General features: G+C 57.3%; 1 protein-coding gene and 1 non-coding gene across 2 annotated transcripts; both read right to left on the bottom strand.

Annotated features, from left to right (window-relative positions):
* Positions 1-459: 459 nt before the first annotated feature.
* SUN2 (Sad1 and UNC84 domain containing 2) lies at positions 460-17,602 on the bottom strand. Its single transcript, XM_039877643.1, has 18 exons — positions 17,378-17,602; positions 14,479-14,634; positions 13,487-13,677; positions 12,935-13,072; positions 12,069-12,164; positions 11,621-11,714; positions 10,828-10,898; positions 9,759-9,886; positions 7,440-7,694; positions 6,927-7,004; positions 6,416-6,459; positions 5,739-5,904; positions 5,214-5,435; positions 4,824-4,908; positions 4,304-4,419; positions 3,989-4,156; positions 3,555-3,647; positions 460-2,046 (listed from the first exon to the last, which is right to left on the bottom strand). Exons 2-18 carry the CDS (start codon positions 14,598-14,600, stop codon positions 1,933-1,935), a joined length of 2,181 nt encoding a protein of 726 aa, XP_039733577.1. The 5' UTR covers positions 14,601-14,634; positions 17,378-17,602; the 3' UTR covers positions 460-1,932.
* On the bottom strand, positions 12,445-12,563 carry LOC120615210 (5S ribosomal RNA). The gene has a single exon (XR_005656209.1). It is a non-coding gene; the product is annotated as a 5S ribosomal RNA (ribosomal RNA).
* Positions 17,603-18,728: the final 1,126 nt, after the last annotated feature.

Genomic DNA, 18,728 nt, shown 5'->3' with positions numbered 1-18,728 from the left:
AGGACCTGCTCCCGAGCTGGCAGGTTCTGGTTCTTCAGGGGACCCACCTCCTTGTCCCATCCCAGCACAGGTACAAGGGGCAAATGTCTAACTGCCACAGCAGCGCAGCGCTGAAGGCAGATGTGGTCACTAGAGAAGCAGGTAACTTGCCCCATCTTCTCCTCAAATGGCACTGAGACAGGAAAAGCCTCCTGCGTTGTAATGGGATGTCAGTGTTGGCTAATAAGGCCACCTCACTTTCTCCTGCCGACCCTTGAGCCCAGAATCACCGGAGCAGGGCCTCCCTCAGCCGCCGCCCCAACCCCCTTTCCCCCCACAAACGCATCACCTCTGAGTTTTAGCTGAGAGGCCCAAGATTTCTAAAACAGAAGTCTTTGAGGTACTGTTTTGGCTACGAATTCATTTTTCCCCAAGAGCAGATTCTCTGGGCGATAGCCAGATAAAACATCACATACTCCATTAGTCCTGGGCATAATTTATTTTTTGCATAGGCATAAATTAGAATCTGGAGACAAAAAATTGAGAATCCAATAGTGCAGCATTTGTGACAGAAGAGCACAAAATAAAACCTGGTTGTCTGAGAGCAAAGGCCGTGCAGGGGCTCGCGCTGGAGGAGCACAGGGTGGCCTGCGGCCTCGCCTCCATTCAGCTCCATCCCACAGAAGCCCCTTCAGGGCCCAGCCCTGTTCCTCAGGGTACCTGCCTGCATGGCAGCCGGGTTACAAGGAACTGAAGTCACCCAGTGCCCCACAGAACGGGGCGAAGAATCAAGCTCTTAGCTTTTTAGTTAAAAAAACAGACCTTGAAAAATATTTACAACATAGCAGGGCCTGCTGGGTTAAAAAGCCCCTGCCTCAGGCCCTCTTCCTACGTAGTCTCCCCACCCCAGCCCCCCATAGAAAAAAAGCCAGAAAGAAAACAATTAGGCAAGAGCTGAAAGAGCCCCAAGGGGGCAGCTGAGGGCGAGGGCCCCTTACAGGGGGACCTGATTGGGATGGGGATGGGGCGGGGCCCGCAGTGCACAGACCTCCTCCCATCATGACACCTGAATATCACTTGTTATTACTGGACCACTAGGAGAGCCCAGGGAGTCCCCTGCTCCCACTGTTTTAGCTGACCTGATGCTTACTGCCTCGAAGGACAGGTCTGGGCTCCCTGCACCCTGGGGGAATGTGGCAAGCTTTCTCCGGGGCACAGGTACCCCCAGTCCCAGCATCTGAAAAGGAAAAGCAACTAGTATCCCCAGTAGGGGGTATCCTACAGGCTGGCCCCCAGGCTCCTCAGTGTCTCACAGGAGCCAGACCCTCCAGGGCCTAGGACAAACAGTGCACAGGAGACCTTGGAGGACCCTGTGGACCAAGATCCCCTAGGTTGATGGCACTTCTGGAAAAACCCAGCTGCCCTCCACCAGGAGCTTCCTGCCTGCTGCCCAGTCCAGCCTGTGTGGTGAGCACCCTCCTCCTAGAGGCCTCACTTCCCTGCCCCAGGCCCTAGCTTGTCCCAGCCGTGGCTTTGGCACGTGCATCATGCACACACCTCCCAACAGCTTTCTGGGTGCCAACTCCTCCACCATGGGAGGAGGGTCTCAGCCACCACTGCCGGAACTTGTGCACTCGTCACCTCTCCTGCCTCTCAGTCCCATAGGATATGCTACATATATACACCCTCCCTTGAGGGGGAAGTGGCTGCCTAGCGCCTGGCATGAGGAGAACGGAGAACCAAGATGCTGGAGCCTGCTGTCCCCCTCCTGCCGCCCCACTGCCAGGAAAGCCCTGCATTTCTCATCTCCATTGGGCCAGGCGGTCTTGCTCCTGGAGTCAATGCGCAGATCAAGCGTGTGGGGAGGTGGCAGAGGCGCTGCTCTCCCACTCCCAGAGAGGAGGGCACGTGCTGAGGGGCTGGCCTCCCAGCTGCTGCAGGGCTCGGAGAGGCCTAGTGGGCAGGCTCCCCGTGCACCCTGAAGCGATAGACGCAGGTGTACTCGGGGTGGCCCCAGTTAGTCAGGATCCGCAGCTCCACCACCTGGTACGTGGCCACTGTAGGTTTCTGGGTAGAGAAGGAAGACATCAGGCGTGTCAGAGCCCTCAGACCTGACAGCAGGCAGGAGGGGCGATGCCACCCCTGGGCCAGATGTCCCGCTCCCCTGGGCCTCTGCAGAGAACGGGGCTCCAAAGCTCCTGTCTTCAAACCCTGGAGGAGAGTTTCCAGCTGGTGGGCCAAGGAGCCCCAGAGGCTTCAGAGGTCCTACTGGGGCCACCCACCCAGGGCCACATAAAAATGGCTTTGTAGCTGACACGTTCACAGAAGTCTTGACCGTTACTGTCAACGGACAGAACTACCTTCACAGAAGATTTGCTGTGAGATGTTGGAAAAGAATCCCTTTTCTCTGAACTAAGCAGAATTTCTTATTCTGCAAGTTCCCATCAGGTCTCTGTCCTCTATGCTCAAAAAGCCACAATTTTTGAGCCAGCTTTTGGAGCAAATCTCACCTCTGACTCGCCAGGCACAGTGCCTTCCTGCTCGTCCTCCCCCTCCAGCCTTCCCAGGCAGTCTCTTGGCAGCCTCTTGTCCACCCCTCTCCTAAAGACTCAGTCCACACACGTCCCTGCGAAGTCCCAACTACTCCCGTGGCTCTGTTACCACCTCAGACCTCACAGCTCGGTCTGTCCCCATGACGGCTCCACTGGACTGTCCCACCAACTCAGTGGCCAAACCTGCTGCTGCCTCTGTTCTAGCTTCTCTCTCAGCTTCCCTCACCTCCACCTCCTTCCCTGCTCCCATCCAACCGGACTTCAGGGTGCCTGCCCCCAACTGTCTCGCTGCCTCCTCACCCACACTCCCAACACCCTCTGGACCTCAGTTCTGGCCAGTCCCCTGGTCTCCAGGTTTGTCCCCGTTAGACTCACCATTCCCACACGGTCACAGTGATCTTATCATAATCATATTGTCACGTCTCTGCCTAAAACAGCAATGTCCACCCCGTACCCCCACCCCAGCTCCAAGGGCTGAAATCCTTTTGCCTAGTAGCCCAGCCTGCCTCTCTGGCCTTTTTTGTGCCACCTTTCACTCCTCCCCCACCCTCCCCCACCTTGCACCTCACTATTCTAAGTTCCCCACCCCCCGACAGAGCTCAGAGGCCACCTGCATCAGTTCATCTGGGCTGTTTGTCAACGCAGATTCCTGGATCCCAGCGGCCCTAAGGGGTAGAGACTGGGACTCTGCATTTTCAGCAAGGGCCTGGAACTCTGAGGCCTACTCAAGTTGAGTGGCCGCACTGTACTGCCTGAGACCTGGTGGGCCACACGCATTCAGACACCTGTCCTTCCCAGCAGCCTTCCCCAACGCCCTATCTGGAAGGGGCCCTCCCCTGTGCTGGTATCTGCTTGGGCCACTTCAGAGAGCTGTCTGCCCCACACCGTGAGCTGCCTGAGGGCAGGGGCTGCGGTCTCCTGCTCTAGACCCCTAGTTCCTGGCACAGGGTCACTGCTCAGAAAACGTCTGCTGAATGGATGGGAAATGAGAATGCTGCCTCTGCTAGCACAGCCATCCTCTACCTGGAAATGAAACGTCTGGATGGGCTCCCCATCCTGGTCGTACGTGAACTGGCCAAGCAGCATCCCCTCTTGCTGCAGCTCTTCATCAAGCCCCTGAAGAGTGAAGGATGGAGGAAAGATTCTGCTCAGACACATGCCCTGGCCACTCTCACCCTCACTCTGGTCCCCTCCCACCCTGGTGGGACAGCAGGGGGCCTGAGCACTGGACACGGGGCTGCTGCGTGCTCTGTGACAAGTCACTTAGCTCCTTAGGCCTCGGTTTCTGCCTCCACAGCCCGAGGCAGCTGGGACTGAGGTGCCATTTCCCACCCTGGCGCCATCTCTTCCAAGTCTGATCCCCTCCCCCAAGCCAAAGAATGACCCTGACTTTATTGGAAGTAGAGGCCCCCGGGATCCTTCTGCAGCCCTCCGGCCCGCACAGGTGGGATACTCACAAAGACGGCAAAGTCCTTGGGGGCACTGGAGATGGTGCTGTTGGGCGACAAGGATTTAGGCACGTGCTCTAAGGTGACAGCAGTGGGGCGGATAAGGGCAGAAAGGCGAACCACAGCAAAGCCTTGGGGCCCCTGGAAGGCCCAGCAGTTGCCTGGGTGCACGTCGGGCTGGAAGGGAAGGAAGTCAGGTCAGCGCAGGGCTGGTGATGAAGACCCCTCCTTGAGTGCAGCGCCAGCTGACCCCGGGTGGGACAGTGACCCAGCTACATAGGTGACTGTGCTCAGGGCACTCGATGACCCTTGCCGGGTACCTACCTGGAGGATGACTCGAGGCGACTGGGAGTGGTACCACAGGGGAATACCAAAGAGGCTGAGGAGGGCCGTCTTAGTCTCGTAGGTCTCGGAACATCGGGTGCTGATAACACTGGCCCCTGAGGCAGGTAAGAAAGGTGGTGTGGGCACCTGTGGCCTGGACATCAGCAGGGGAGACCCAACAACCATCTCAGCTCGACGGCTAAGAGGGCCCCAGGCTTAAAGGGCTGAGGCAGCCCAAGGAGGGTCCACTAGTACGAGAGGATATGGGCAGACGCCCCGGGCCCCTCTGTACACCTAACCCAGGCCACAGAACAGCTGTGAACATCAGCCTGTGCTGTCCGAGGATGGTGCTGGTCCTGCCTTCCCGGGGCTGTTGCTCGCCTTTGCTGTGAGTTCTAGGCTGGGTGACTTCTGTCGATAAGCCCTGCTTGCCTAGCGGCACAGCTGGCCCAGCAGGTGCCAGAGGGCCAGCTAGTGCGGAGACCCAGGTTCAGCAAAGGGCGGAGAGCGGCGCACACACCTCCCGACTCCAGCGCGTAGTCCACCATCCCGATGCGGTCCTCGCTGTAGCGCTTCAGGGCCTGGTTGACAATGCGGTGCACCTCCTAAAACAAGCACCCGGAGCAGTTGTGACAGGATGCAGACTTGGCCACCCTTGCACCTCCAATGCTGGGGGCCAGGGACACATGGGCTGACCCCTCCTATGCCTGCTGTCCAGGCACACATGCCACACCCAGGCATACCTTCACCCTCCCATACCAGCCCCAAAACAAACATCGGAGCCTCCTGCATGTCACTTGGGTCCTGGAACATAGCAGGGAGCTGGCAGTGTGTGTGTGGGGGGGTGCTCTCCAGGGAGGAGAGCAGAGTGTGTGTGGAATTAGGGGAGTCCCGGCGCACAGTTCCTCACCTCCTCTGTCACCCCGATCACGCCTTCCTTCTGCAGCGTCCGCCCCAGGATGGCTGCGGCCTCCCTCGCCGACTTGCCCTGCATCTCAGCCACGTGGGCGAGGACCTTGCTCTCCAGCTCCCGCAGCTGAGCTTGCATCTCTTCTCGCTGCAGGAGCCCAGTGCGGCTTCCCCCACCTTGGAGCAGGAACTGACTGACCCAGGCAGGGAACTGAGACTCTACCTAGGGACAGAGAAAAGGTCTCACTATGGGAGGCCGGCAGGGACAGTCCCTGGCTTGGGTAGAGGGGCAAGGAAAGAGTGAAGGCCTGTGAGGGCCACATGGAAGAAAGAGCTATGGACAACTCTCCATGTTATCAATAGAAGAACTCCCGTCACAGGAAGCCCTGTGCCAAGTCCAAGGCCAGGGCTTGTGGGACTAACAGGCTGCAGGGAAAGAGGCTCTGCCCCGCCCAGGCGGACTCCTAGGGCAGACGGTCTCAGAGCCCAGCGCGTCTAGCAGGAGACTTGGACGGTTCCAACTCACGTCGTCCCGCATGGCCTGGAGCTGCTGGGGCAGCAGGCCCACTTGGTCTGCCACCGAGCTCTGCTTCAGGGTCAGTGCCGCCAGCTCCTGCCGCAGGCCTGCCAGCTGGCCCTCCAGCCGCCCCAGCTCCTTCATGAAGCTCTCCTTGAAGGACTCCTGGGTCATCCTACTCCCAAAGAGAGAAGCGTAAGCCTTGGATCTCTGGTGAGGGGTAAGGCCATGCTGAGGAAAGCAAGAGGAACCCCTCGTTGGCTCCTGGTAATGTGCACCCACCGCCTACAGGTGAAGGCAAGGCCTGCTCTTAATGATCCTGGCTGTGAACACAGCCCCGGGTCTTGCCTGTGCCAGGGAGCGAATTCTTATCCTGCTCCCCAAGCCCAGATCCATCATTCACTCTGCCTCGGCCGCTCACACCCTCACCCGATATCTAGGGCATGAGGTTGTACAGAAATGATGGTGTCTGTATGTGAACCCACGAATCCCAAATCTCTTGCAGTGCAGCCTCCACTGCACTCCAGCTCTGCTCGTGGTCCTGAGCTAGGTTTCAGCCGTCTCGCTCTCTGCTTGGGACACCTACAGAACTCTGCTCTGGGACTCTGGTCCCTGGTCCTGCCTGAAGTGGGGGGTGGGCAGCTGGGTGGAGGGACAGGCCTAGGCCAGACTGCAGGGCCCATTACCTGTGCCACTCGGACTTCAGGTGTTGGAGTTGAGCCTCGGACTCCTGTGAGCAGGAAGGAAGGATAAATACATGCAACATCAGGCTCCAAGGGATCGGCCTCCCAGGGCAGGATCTGTTCCCTTTGGGGGTCTTTGCTTATTAACCACACCCATGCCCCAAGGGCTCCCAACTGCTCCAGCAAATGTCAAGCTGGCCTCCTGGTCAGGCTCCTTACGAGTGTCTCACCCTGTTTCCGGTGCACTTAGACATTCATATGTGTGCTCATTCGTTGGGCGTGTTACACTCAACAAAACAGACCTCTTGAAAGTGGCCCTTCCTGTCCTCAAGCACGCTCCCAATGCGTTCCTGCAGAGCATTCCAGCCCAGGGGGGTCCAGTACAAGCAGAAGTCAGGAGACTACACATCCCCGCCCCACTCTACATCCAAGCAGACCCTTCAGGAGGCCAAGGTGTCTCTCAGCCCAAGAGCAGATGTTGAATTGGATCAGGTCTCCACATAAGCCCACCCACCTGAGAGGCCTGGACAATCTTCTTGAACAGGTCTTCTGAGTCTTGTTGATGTTCTGCTCTCAGGGTGACCAGTTCTTCCTGTCGGGCACAGAAGAGAGGATTTTCCTGAGTCATGCTCGGAGGGCCACTTACCACCTATAAGTGGTGTGACTGGAATTCTCAGGGTGACCAGGCCCATTTGATAGCAACCTTCAGCTCATGGCCTTTCTGCTGCAGTGCGTCCTAGAAATGGGCAAGCCGCCCTGTGATCCTCACTGAGCACCTGTGTGGTGTTGGGCGCTGTGCCGGCAACGCTACAGTCTAGTGCGCTCACGGCTGGGGCAGGGGCAGCGGACAAGCGTCTCCATTTTAAAGAAGGAGAAACTGAGGCTTACAGAAGGTAACTGCCAAATGGCAGGGCTGTCTCTCTCGTCAGAGTGTGCAGAGTCTCGCCCCCTCCACCCCACATGCCCACGGTGTCACCCACACTTGACCCTCAGCTGCTGCCTGGAGACCGCAGCTCCTCGCCCACACCTGGATCTGGGTGGCGGTGTCCCGGCGGAAGTCCTCCTTCAGGGCAGCCTCGCGGCGGCTCACCAGCCCCTCCAGGAGCGCCAGGGTGTCCTCATGGCTCAAGCCGCCGCCGCCTCCCTCACCAGCGGTCCCCTGCCGCAGCTCCAGGCGTTCCAGGCGCATGGCCTCCTTCTGCCAGTTGGAGGAAAATTCGGCAGCAAGCGCTTCCAGGCGTCGTTCCAGAGAGTGTACCCTGGACAGAATGCGCTGCTCAGCCTGGCGGGGCAGGGAGGGAAAAGCCACAGAGGTGAGGGAGCCATGGCCACGGTGCTTCCTGAAGACGAACGGAAGAGAACCCCAGACACGCCCAAATGTGGACACACGCTGGGTCTGGGCTCTCAGGACAGTCCCCCTGCCCTGCAGGTGAGCGAGTCCATCGGCAGGAAATGGGCGCGGTGAGCGTGCTGACAGCAAAGCACGGGGTGTACCGGGCCACGCGGGGCTGAAGCCGTCTGGGCCCCAAGAAGCAGCACACAGGGGCCGGGTGAGATGGCCCAGTGCCCTCCCAGAAGAGGGTCCGAATGGAAGGAGAGTCCAAAAAGAGGACAGGAAGAAGCCACAGAATGGCCACAGGGGGCCAGGTGACCTGCGGGGCGGAGCCCACCCCTTCTCTCTCCTATGTGTGTGGGGCTGAGATTCAGCTGCTGACTTTCAACAGCTTCCACTTCTCCTGTCAATAACTAGCTAAAAGAAAATAACTGAAAAGGGCTTTCTCTTTCATCTTTAATTGGATGCCTCACAGAGAAGACAGAATACAACAAGTCACTGGACTTGAGGGTGGCATTTGATAGCATGCCATGAATTTTGAGAACCTTGTTGACTTAACAATGACAATCTTTGCCAAGAGAGATCTTAAAACGCAGTCTGTCAACTATCAGTTAAATGACAGGGGCCGACTGGGTACAGAGGTTGCTTCTGATTTTAAAAAATTCCATTTTAAAAATAGGCTGTACATGTGCATGATTCAAAAAGCAAACAAACAGCAAAAAGTCATGCTCCTAATCTCTGCCCCATCCACCCAGTGCCCTCGTCACCACCCCCTCCCAAACCAGGCAACTATTTTTATTAGTGTCTTTATGCAAATGTAAGTAAATACAAAGATATATTCGCGCTTCCTTTTTTATTAAAAAAGTGATCCCAAAATTGAATTGTATTGAATGTCTTCACTAATAATTAAAAAAGGAAAATTATAAATGCTAGATTGTCATTTTATGAGATAAGAAGATTATAGGCAGGAAAGTATTATCACCCAAAATAAATGTTTAAAAATGTGATACCCCCCAAAAATATGATACCAAATTAAATTCAGCAAGATATCAGCAGAGTTAAATAACTATAATTAGGGGGTAAAGAGTTTTAAACGTTCATCATGGACCCCAGGACCTGCGCACACACATTCTGGTTATTTGTGCACTTGCTACCCCCACCAGACTGCAGGCTCCTTGAGGGCACGGCCTAGACACGTCTCATCTTCAGCCTCGGGAAGACTGCAAAAACGGCGGTACCCTTCCCTCCGCCCCGCGCCGCGTGATGGGGCCTTGCAGGTTCTCCCATCGAGAGGTGGAATCCGTTTCCCCTCTTTGAATCTGGACTGGCTCTGGGGTTTGCTTAGGCCGACAGAAGGCGGCAGAGGTGACAACGTGCTAGTTCTGAATCCAGGCCTCAAAAGCCTGGCCTGGTTCTGCTCTCTCGGAACCTTGCTCGGCTGCTGTGAGAACAAGCCTGGGCTAGCCTGCTGGGTGACGGAAACGCAGGTGGAGTATACAGCCTGGCCAGCGGATCTGCCAGCCAGCTGCAGACACACGAGGGAGCCCAGCCACGGCCGGCCTGTCCCTGCTCAGACCAGAAGAGCCGGCCACAGGACCCGCAGACTCATGAGCTAATCAAACGCTTGTACTTTGCAGGCACTGATTTTAGGAGTGGTTTATCTATGCTAATAGGTAACTGACCGGGATATTACCTTATTCGTAGAAGGTGCTCAGTAAATATCTGTGAAATTATGTTGAGAGGAACGAAGCAGACAAGATGATTTGTCTGATTCCTTTTCCTTCTGTTCTCTGTGCTTCTCAGGATGGCAACTCACTCTGGCACAGTTCTGAGTCATATTTAAGCAAACTGCCCCCAAATACGTACACTCCGAATGACAGAGAGAGGGAGATGAGGCGGTGTTCCAGCTAGCACAGCACCTCTTCACCTGTGTGTGTCAGGTGTACGGGTAGAGAAACTAACTGCAAACACAGGCAGAGGGAGGGACCTGCGACCCGACCCAAAATTACGCACCTGGAAATGTGGGGACGAGTCTCTGGACTCCCACGCCTCATGCTGCCGGCCGCTGCCCTTCGCTGCCCACCAGGAAACCACAGCAGGATAGAACGTCTGCAGCCCATAGGGGTAGAAATACCAAGCGCCTGCACACAGGGAGAGGGTGGTACTCAGGCGGGGGATGTGAGCACGGGGGTGACATGGTGAGGACGGCGGCCTGATCCATGTTGGCTCCCAGTAGCCTGTTCGTGTGAGCTGTGCTTTTGCCCGCAGGCGGCATGAGGCAGGGCGGTCCCCATTGCCTGAGGCAGCATCTTGCACCTGACAGCCCCAGACTGAATGCACTCTCACGTCTCCTCCGGAATCACCTTTCTGTAGATGGCCAAACTTGGAGAAAATGGATAAGCTAGGGACAATGCAGGGGTAGGACCGGGAGGCCCCGGGGGTGGTTCTCAGCCCAGACTACATCAGAATCACCAGGGAGCTTTTAAAACACGTAGCTTCTGGCCCTGCTTCCCGAGACTGACTTCGCTGGTCTGGGGATATCCTCCGAAAGCGTTTTAAAAGCTTCCCGAGTGACTTGAATGGGCTGCCATGGTTGAGAATCCCCACCAGAGAGGCTGTATGTGGCCCCAGAACAGAGTACAATGATTCACTCACCCAGACGGTGTCCTGGTTTGGAATGGAGGGAAAATGCCTGCTAGTAACAGAGTCCCAGTCCCTGCTTTTTACCTCAGCACTCCTGTACTGGGGCCTGTTCTGGCCCAGGTGGCTCCAAGGATGCTCTAGGCACGCCAGGCAGCATAGTGTAGCTACCCAAACTGAGGGCGCGACCAGTGGGTCAGGGCGTTTCCCCTTTCACCCACTGGACACCCCGAGAATGCAGGGGTGGCCTCGGGCTCAGGGCTCGGGAGGTGCTCAGGCTAGCCCCACTTTCCTGCCTCCTTCCCTTTCTCGTGGGAGACGCCATCCCTCCAGAACTGCAGCTTTCAGTTCTGCTCAGCGCAGCCTCCGCCCACTCTGCCTGGCCCTCTGGCTCCCCAGCCCTGTCTCGGAGGCCCCGCGAGAGCGGGTCGGCTCGGCTCACCGTAGGTCAGGCTGGTCAGGAGCAGCAGCAGCAGGAGGAACCACAGGAACGCCTTCAGGGACGAGAAGCGCCTGGAGGGCGGGGAGGGCGGGAGTGTCAGGAGGGCCCCAGGGCCTCTCGGCTTCCCCAGGGAGTCCCTTAAGACTTTTCCTGGGTGCTAAACTAGAGTTGATGGGGACAGCCTTGAGCACCTCATCTCACCAGGGCCGGACTGGACGCTTTAGAGCTTTACAGGTCTGAGTGTAACGGGGACAGTCATGATTGTGAATTTTATTGATGTTGTTAAAAGCAAGTAGTGGGGTCTTTGAAAAAAAAAAAAACTAAAATTTTCATATCTAGAGGTCTTCCAGGCAAGTGAACATAGAAAAACTATGGAACCCCTTAAGCAAATGTTTTCTTTTTAGAAAATTGAGGACACTTTTCTTTGGTGACATGAATCCATCTTTGCCCGTCTTCGCAGCATAGTTCGATGCCCACTCAAACCAAGCTTATGGCCAGAGGGGCCCTGGCTGCCCGCCTCAGTCTTCCCTCCCCTGCCAATGAGCCAGTTCCCCAATCCTGGCTCCGCTGGGTCAGGCCCTTGGGGAACAAACCCACAGCGTCCTCGGGCAGCGCCGGAACGCGAGGCAGGAACACTGAGGTCTACGCTGTCACAGGGCTGAGAGGGAAGCTCGCTGTTCTGGGAGACACTGCTGGCTGGCCTGAGCCTAAGGCCTGACCAGCAGGAGGCGGCCAGGCTTGTCTGGGACTTTCGTCCGGGGCTTTCCGATTCACTGTCCGGACTCTCGCTCACCTGGTTAAAACGAAGACGTCGAGGAGGGAGGCGGCTGTCGTCAGGCGGTACCAGGTGGTGCCAACCCACCAGTAGAGGAGTCCGAAGAGCCGGGCTGGAAGGGGGACCGTCAGACCTAAGTGTCACCCTGAGCCGGTGGCCTGCGGGCTGTGGTTTCAGAGCACTGCTCTCCCTCTCCCGCAGTCCTCCCAGCGGGCCTGTCCCACGGCTACCCATCGCTCTCCTGCCCCCCGCCCACTCTGCCGACACCCCCTACCCTGCTCCACAGCTCCCCCTGCCCATCCAGGACAGGATCTGCCCACAGCTCTTGTGCCCAGCGGTTAATCTAGAATGAGCTTTCCCTGCTGATCCTAGTCCTTCTGTGTGGGCTGGCCGCCCATCTGCAGACGGGTGAGAAGTGAGTGCTTTAAGAACAGAGACAACCGTGCACAGAGCAGCGAGCACCCACCTGGAAAAGTGACCAACGTCCAGAAAAAAGAGCCTGCTTGAGAGACAGCACTCCCCAGCCGAGAGCCTGAAGCCCACTGGCCCGTCTCCGAGTATCCTGCAGGGACAGAGGAAACCAGCTCAGCCTGTCCTCACTCTGAAGGGCCCTGAGACATGGAGAACGTCTATTGTCTTCTCCCTTAGATGTGACCTGAGACAACATATCATTCTCCTTGACATTCCCAGGGTGTCACACAGGCCTGGCACCTAGTAGGTCAGTGATTGTCTGCTAAAGGAACAAGGCGATAGGTTTCTTTTTTCTTTTTCAAGGCGAGGCAACTCTTGGTTGACCTCACAGATTGCAAGGACTTTGTCGGCTTACAATCCTTCATTTTTAAAGCCTACAGCACCTGGTCTTCCTGGGTGGTCTCCCATCCAAGTACTAACCAGGCCCGACCCTGCTTAGCTTCCAAGATCAGACAGGATTGGGCTTGTTCAGGGTAGCATGGCCGTAGACAAAAAGATAGGTTTCTTATGTTGGACTTTCCCTGAGCCCTTTGCCTGCGTCCCTATGCTCACGGGCAGTCCCTCAACCACCGTTCAGAACGGGACCGAGGGATCAGGCACTTTCTCTGTGTGAAGCCCGTGTTAAAATGCTTGCTGGAAACAAGCCAAACAAAAGAGCTGGCTGCAGTGCTACTGGGGGCAGGGCAGTCCTAGCCCAGTGCGATGGGGTTCAGGGTGCCGCGGTGGCACAGGAAGGATGACCAGCTGGTCTGCGGAGACACCCGCCGGACACTGCGCTCTCTCAAGCTGCCAGGGGTGCTTCCCCAGGCTTCCCGTCACCTTCCTGCAGTCCCAGAGGCTGTGGGGGAGGGCGTCACCTACCTACATAGTCATCCTCAGAGGAGTAGCCGGAAGAAGACCCGAGGAAGTCCTCGGAGAGCTTGGTCTCCGCCAGCCCGTTGATTTTGCTGCTCTCGGTGCCACCTGTGCCTCTCCTCTTCCTCACCCGCAGGTCCTCACCTGAAGGAAGAATGCAGGGTTCTCCCGGGGCAGAGATGCCTGGGGAAGGTGCTCTGGAGGGCCTCATGGGGACACACTAAGGAGCAATTCTGATGGACAGATGGAACTGCCCTTGGCCTCTCCCCATCTCTCCGGGGCCTGGAGGGTGAGCTGGGCCCCGCCCCTCCGTCTCCAGGCTTTGGAGCAGCTTCGTGGCTACCTTATCACCTGGAAGTTCAGACACCTGGCTGTTCTTCCAAGGACAGAGAGCCCTTCCTCTGGCCCCGCAGTGGTTAGGAAACCAGCATGGCAGGGTTAGGGGAGAAGAGGTATAGAGGGATGGGGCATGGGGGGGGTGGTGGCGTAGAACACACATCTGGGACCTTAAGTGTCCAGAGGTAGCCGAGCCCCAGGAGAAAGGCTCCGGACACTCACTCCAGTAGGGGTCACCGTGCAGCTGGTCGTCGAGGATGGAGCTCCTGGCGAGGGAGGCTGCCCGGGGGCTGCCAAAGTAGGACTCCCTGACCAGGGACTCGCTGTAGTAGGAGGTGTGTGTGTCGGAGGAGGGGCCCAGCTGCGGTGCTGGGGAGAGGCGCTTCACGCTGCTGGATTTCCTCTTCAGGGTCCTGCAGGTAGTCAGGCAGGAGAGGAGAGGGGGGACAGGCAGGTGAGCAAGCCAGGAATGGGGCGCTGCCACTCTGCCCTCCCGTAGTGAGTGGGTTGGCCTTGTTGCTAGGCAACTAATAGCTCCCGATGACGACTGCAGAGGAGCCAGCACAGGTACCTTCTCAGTTCCCATTATCTCCAAATCTCAGCAGCAGTTAGGTGAGACTGTCAGTAGGTGACAGAGCCAGGACCCAAATCCACTAACTTCAAAGCCAAAGTTTTTTCTCATGTTTCTTAATGGATTAGTAATTTCTTCAACCCACTGGAAACCCAGGCAGACCTGATCTGGCCTCCCAGAGCTAGCTAACACCTTGGGGGCTGCCATGGGGGCTCATGTCTGCAAAGGGGGCAGGATGGGGCAGGCGCCCGCCTTTCCTGGCGTCCCTGGGACCCACTCCTCTCCCCAGCTGCTTGGCCGGCCCAGCTGATGGTGAGACACATGGGTGTGGGTCTGGGGAGGGTGACCACACAGACACGCCCATCCACAGCAGAAGGGGTTCCTAGGAGCCAGCTTGCAGTGTCAGGGTTTCCGGCCTGGCTCATTCTTGAAGCTGCCTCTCCCCACTTCCTGTTCTCTGAACACAAGGGCAGCAGCCTGGCTTACAGAAGGGGGAGAAGCAGCAGCAGTGCTGGGTCCTGGCCTCCTCACAGGTGTGAACGTCCCCTTTGACTGGATGTGATCTCCATTCACAAAGGCCACCACAGGAAGAGGCCACGCAGTGATCTACCCAAGCCCTCTGCGATCCACAGGGGTCCCCTACCTGAGAGGACTATCTTTAAACAGGGTGCTCTGGCTCCCCATCACCGAGCTGCCACCGCTGCTGCTGCTGCCATCGTCGTCGCCCTGGGAGTAGCGCGTGAGGCGCTGGCTTCGTCGAGACATGATGAGGTGGGAGGAGGACCCTTCTAAAGAGAGCCTTGGGAAAGAAAGGAGGACGCGCGAGGCTTGGGGCAGCTCCTCCCTGAGGGAGGAGAGACAAGGCACTGCCTCCCAATGAACAGACCACCCCCCCTGTGCATTCAACCAAAAGCGCCTGCGCTGGGGCGCCACCCACCCTGCTACAGCCCAGCCCCCGCCCTGGGCTCGCTTAGTGCCCAGGGGGACTCTGCTGTCCACAAGGTTCTCTAATTTCCAGTTTATCTGACACTGAGCTCTGAGAGAGCGAAACTGGAACTTCCACAACCTTCGGACACGTGGCGCATAATAGGCACACACGAGATGCTAAAGGGACACCTTTGGTCGCTGCAGCCCCGCAGAGACCTCCAGCCCAGCCATCCCACCACGCGGTCCTCCCCCTGGAGCGGCGTATACTCTTATTCTAGCCATTTCCCTGATGGGATGCACCTTCCCTTCCTCATAGGTCTCCTCAGAGGTCAGGGCCCCAGTCAAACCGTGACACCAGAAACCCTTTCCCTGTTATAGGACCCCGCACTCAGTGGGTGTGTGCTGGATCCCCTCGGCCGGTCTTCACCTCTCAAAGTGATGGTGATGATAAACCACCTTGTCAAATGCCTCCTAGGTACTGGGCTCCTTACACACCCATTTCTGTCCCTCATGACCACTGTACAAGGGAGGAACCTGGGACACTGAGATAATCAGTGACTTGCCCACAGCCACCCAGCCTGGACGTGACAGAGCCAGGCTTTGAGCTCGGATCTGACAGGTGACGGGGCCTGGGTCTCTCCACTCCACCATGAAGTTTTCAAATCGTTTCAGGAATGTGTTTTCTGTCCCCAACTAGAGTCTTTTATAGCTTCAGATACACTCAGAACAGGCTGCAGACAGAGTTGTTACACGACAAATATTTGTAGGCAGAGTAACAAATCAGGGAGGTAGAAGATCAGTGGGAGATTATAGGCACAGGGATGGGGACATCGAGGCTCTGGAACTGATGAGGACTCGAAGGAGGCCAAGGTGGAAAAGGCTGAGCTCTCCCGCCGGAGGACGATAAGCTCTGGAAACCCGGATTCAGAATCTCGGATCACCAGTGTGGTGCCTCTGCCGGCCCACGTCCCAAAGCCACTGTTACACTTAGACCCACTCAAGAGTTCCCAGTCCGTGCGACTTGCTATCACTTCTAATATTCCTGGTTGACACTTAGATTGCTAGTTCTCTGGGCTGTGTAGTGGGCACAGATTCTAACACATCCCAACTTAGACTATGGAATCCAGAAGGTCTAGTTAATCCGGCTTGAAAATTCTAGAAAGTCCTCTTCTGAAAACAAGCAGACTCGTGCCTTGATCTTATTGGCATCTTCTCAGATAGGATGCTCACCTGACATTCTTCCCTGGTTTTAGTCGGTGTTGGTAAAGGGCCCGAAAGGTAGTATAGACAAAGCAGGAAGCTGGCCTGCGTGCTTTGCTATATTTCACTCCTTATAAGGTAATTCCACCCCCACTGCCCTCTCCACCAGAAAGCTCCAGATGCCCACACAGGCTCCTCCTTCTCACCCCTGCCCTGCGCAAGTGGAGGCCTTCACCCTGGGGCAGAAACAAAGCAGTGTGTTTACACAATACTGAAGGCTGGGGCTGGCTGACAAAAATATAAATATTCAGACAGAGGCATGTGGGTATGGGGGGGGGCTGTGCCTGAAAACTGTCAGTGTCTCCACCCTCCCAGAGGTACCCATAAGTCTTTCCTGTGGCTTTCTGATATCACAAAACAGTCTGCAACTGAGTCTGGGTTTCACAAGATGAAGAAGGTCAAGGCTCCATCCTCCAAAACAAAACAGGAGGTGAGCCTCTATGAGCTCAAATCTTTTGCGTATCAAAACAGTCCCCCAACAATAATACACACACACACACACACACACACACACACACACACACACACACACAATCAGTTAAGAAACCCTCAACTAAAACACCTTTCCCCACTTCTGAGCTGAACCACATCCTTTTCTCAACTCCACCTTCCCCCACGCCCATCACAACTGTCCAGTCTTCAGACTTTATGTAGCTCTTGAGCATCTCCCACGGGCATTTTCACTCTGGGGCAGTTTCACACGACATTCCCCCGTGGGGCCTGTGAAACGCTCCAGGTGTGAATTCCTTTCTCCCTTTATTCCCTACGGGCTGAACCTGAAGAGCTTTTTACCAACCGCCCCGCTTTCTCTGCCTCTCTGCTCTAAGTCACACTCCCGCCCCCTATTCGGTTTCTTTTTAGAACTGAACAAAATGGGCCTCCCTCCCTCCCATTCCCAGAGTTCTGACGGGCGGCGGCAGAGAACTGCCTGTCCCTGGAAACTGCCAGACTGGCACGAAAACACAGACACTGCCCTGGGCCGGTTTGGGGCAGCCCGGTCTTCATTCTCTTCCTCTCAGGGAGGTTCTGCCCCAGGAAGTCCCGCCTGGAGACCATCCGCCCTCCAGACTGACCAGTGGGGCGGGGGCCCGGTGGAGATGAGTCAGGGCGGCTGGCCTTGGCACGGCGCTGGCCTTTCCCGACCGGCCCAGGGGCGTGCGCCAGGCGGGGCTCGAGCCTGGCCCAGCTTGGCCCGGAGAGCAAGAACCAGGCCTGGGCAGCTCAGCCCTGGCCGGAGCGGCCCAGTGATGACCCCGGGGCCAGGCGGGGCCCGGCGCCCGCGGGGAGGCGGGCGAAGCCGGCCCACCCCCTCGCCCCGCGCGCCCGCGCGCCCGAGGCCCACGGCCGGCTGTTACCTGCTGCTGCAGTCGCTCCGCGAGGGGCCGGGGACGCCCGAGGCCCGCCGCGCCGCCCAGGCGCGCCCCCTTCCCGCGTCGGAATCCCGCGAGCGGAGCTCGGCGCTCGGCCCAGGGGCGCGCGGAAGGCGGCAGCGCGGGACGAGGCCGGCGCGCTGGGGCTGCGAGCGCGGCGGACAATGCGGCCCGCGCGCAAGCCGGCTGTGCGAGTGGGACAAGGCGGCGCGCGCGTGGCCGAGTGTGTATGTGTGCGCCTGTCAGTCAACGCTGACAGGCCGCAGCCCATTGGCCAGGCCCCGCCCGCCTCGCCGCCCACCGCCACCGCCCATTGGGCGGTTTGAACACAAAGGCCCCCGGCTCGCCCCGCCCGCCGCGTGCGCCCCGAGGGCCGGGCGTGCCCAGTTGCGAGTCTGCGCGTGGGTGGCGCGGGCGTGGGGGCGACGCCTCGGCGCGGGAGCGCTCACATGGACCGGGAAGGCTGGGGCTCTGCCGGGACTCACTGCGCACTTGACACTCGGCCCAGTGGTTCAGAACACCTTAGGGCTCCCTCATGCGCCCCATCCCACACAGATTTTGGGATTCTAGACAAGGCCGTGGCGTCCCAGCGCCCTTCAGTCTGACTCGACAAGGCCCGGGTCTTAGCACCTTATAGATATTGGGTGGTTGGGGGACACAGGCTCCCCGAGGATGGCCCGAGGAGATGGGGAGCAGGAGTGGTAGAAGATACCCTGGCCGGAGTAGGTCGTAGTTAGCCCTCCACGGACTCTCAAACGATTGTCGAAAGCACATGCGTAGTTGTCGTCTTAGCCAGGCTTTTCTATGCTCATTTCACAGATTAGGAAACGGGCTCAGAGGTTCTAAGCGATTCGTTTAAAGTCACACAGCTAGAAAGACAAAATTGAGATTAGAAGATTCTCTGCACATCCAAGCCGGTGTTTTCCGTTTCGGGGTCGATTTTGGGATTCTAGATGTGGCAGGAGGGTCTGCCACTTTCCAATCTGCCACCAGAAGTCCCGAGTTTCAGGACAGAAGCTTTTCTTAGTTTTAAGGAGGGAGCCAGCCACAACTGGTGCTGGAAAGGCAGGCTGACTCCCTGTTTCTCTGCCTTACTCAGATGTGCGGTGTGCAATGAGCATGGGTAGATACTGAATGAATAAAATGTAGCCTGACTTCAGGGATCCTGTACCCTGGCTCCCCACAGGCACAGCTTGAGAGGAGTCACTTCCTGTGATTCTAAAGGAAGCTCCTCTAAGGGAAGATGAAACAGGTTGTCGTTATTTCACTTTTAAAATGCCAAGAGGAAGAAAGAAAAAATGACAAAATCACTGGGATGGGACGGGGAAGGCGCTGG

This window comes from Pteropus medius, unplaced genomic scaffold (genome assembly GCF_902729225.1).
Source record: "Pteropus medius unplaced genomic scaffold, Ma_sr-lr_union100, whole genome shotgun sequence".
NCBI classification, from domain to species: Eukaryota; Metazoa; Chordata; class Mammalia; order Chiroptera; family Pteropodidae; genus Pteropus; species Pteropus medius.
This window is presented reverse-complemented; position numbering and strand designations above follow the sequence as displayed.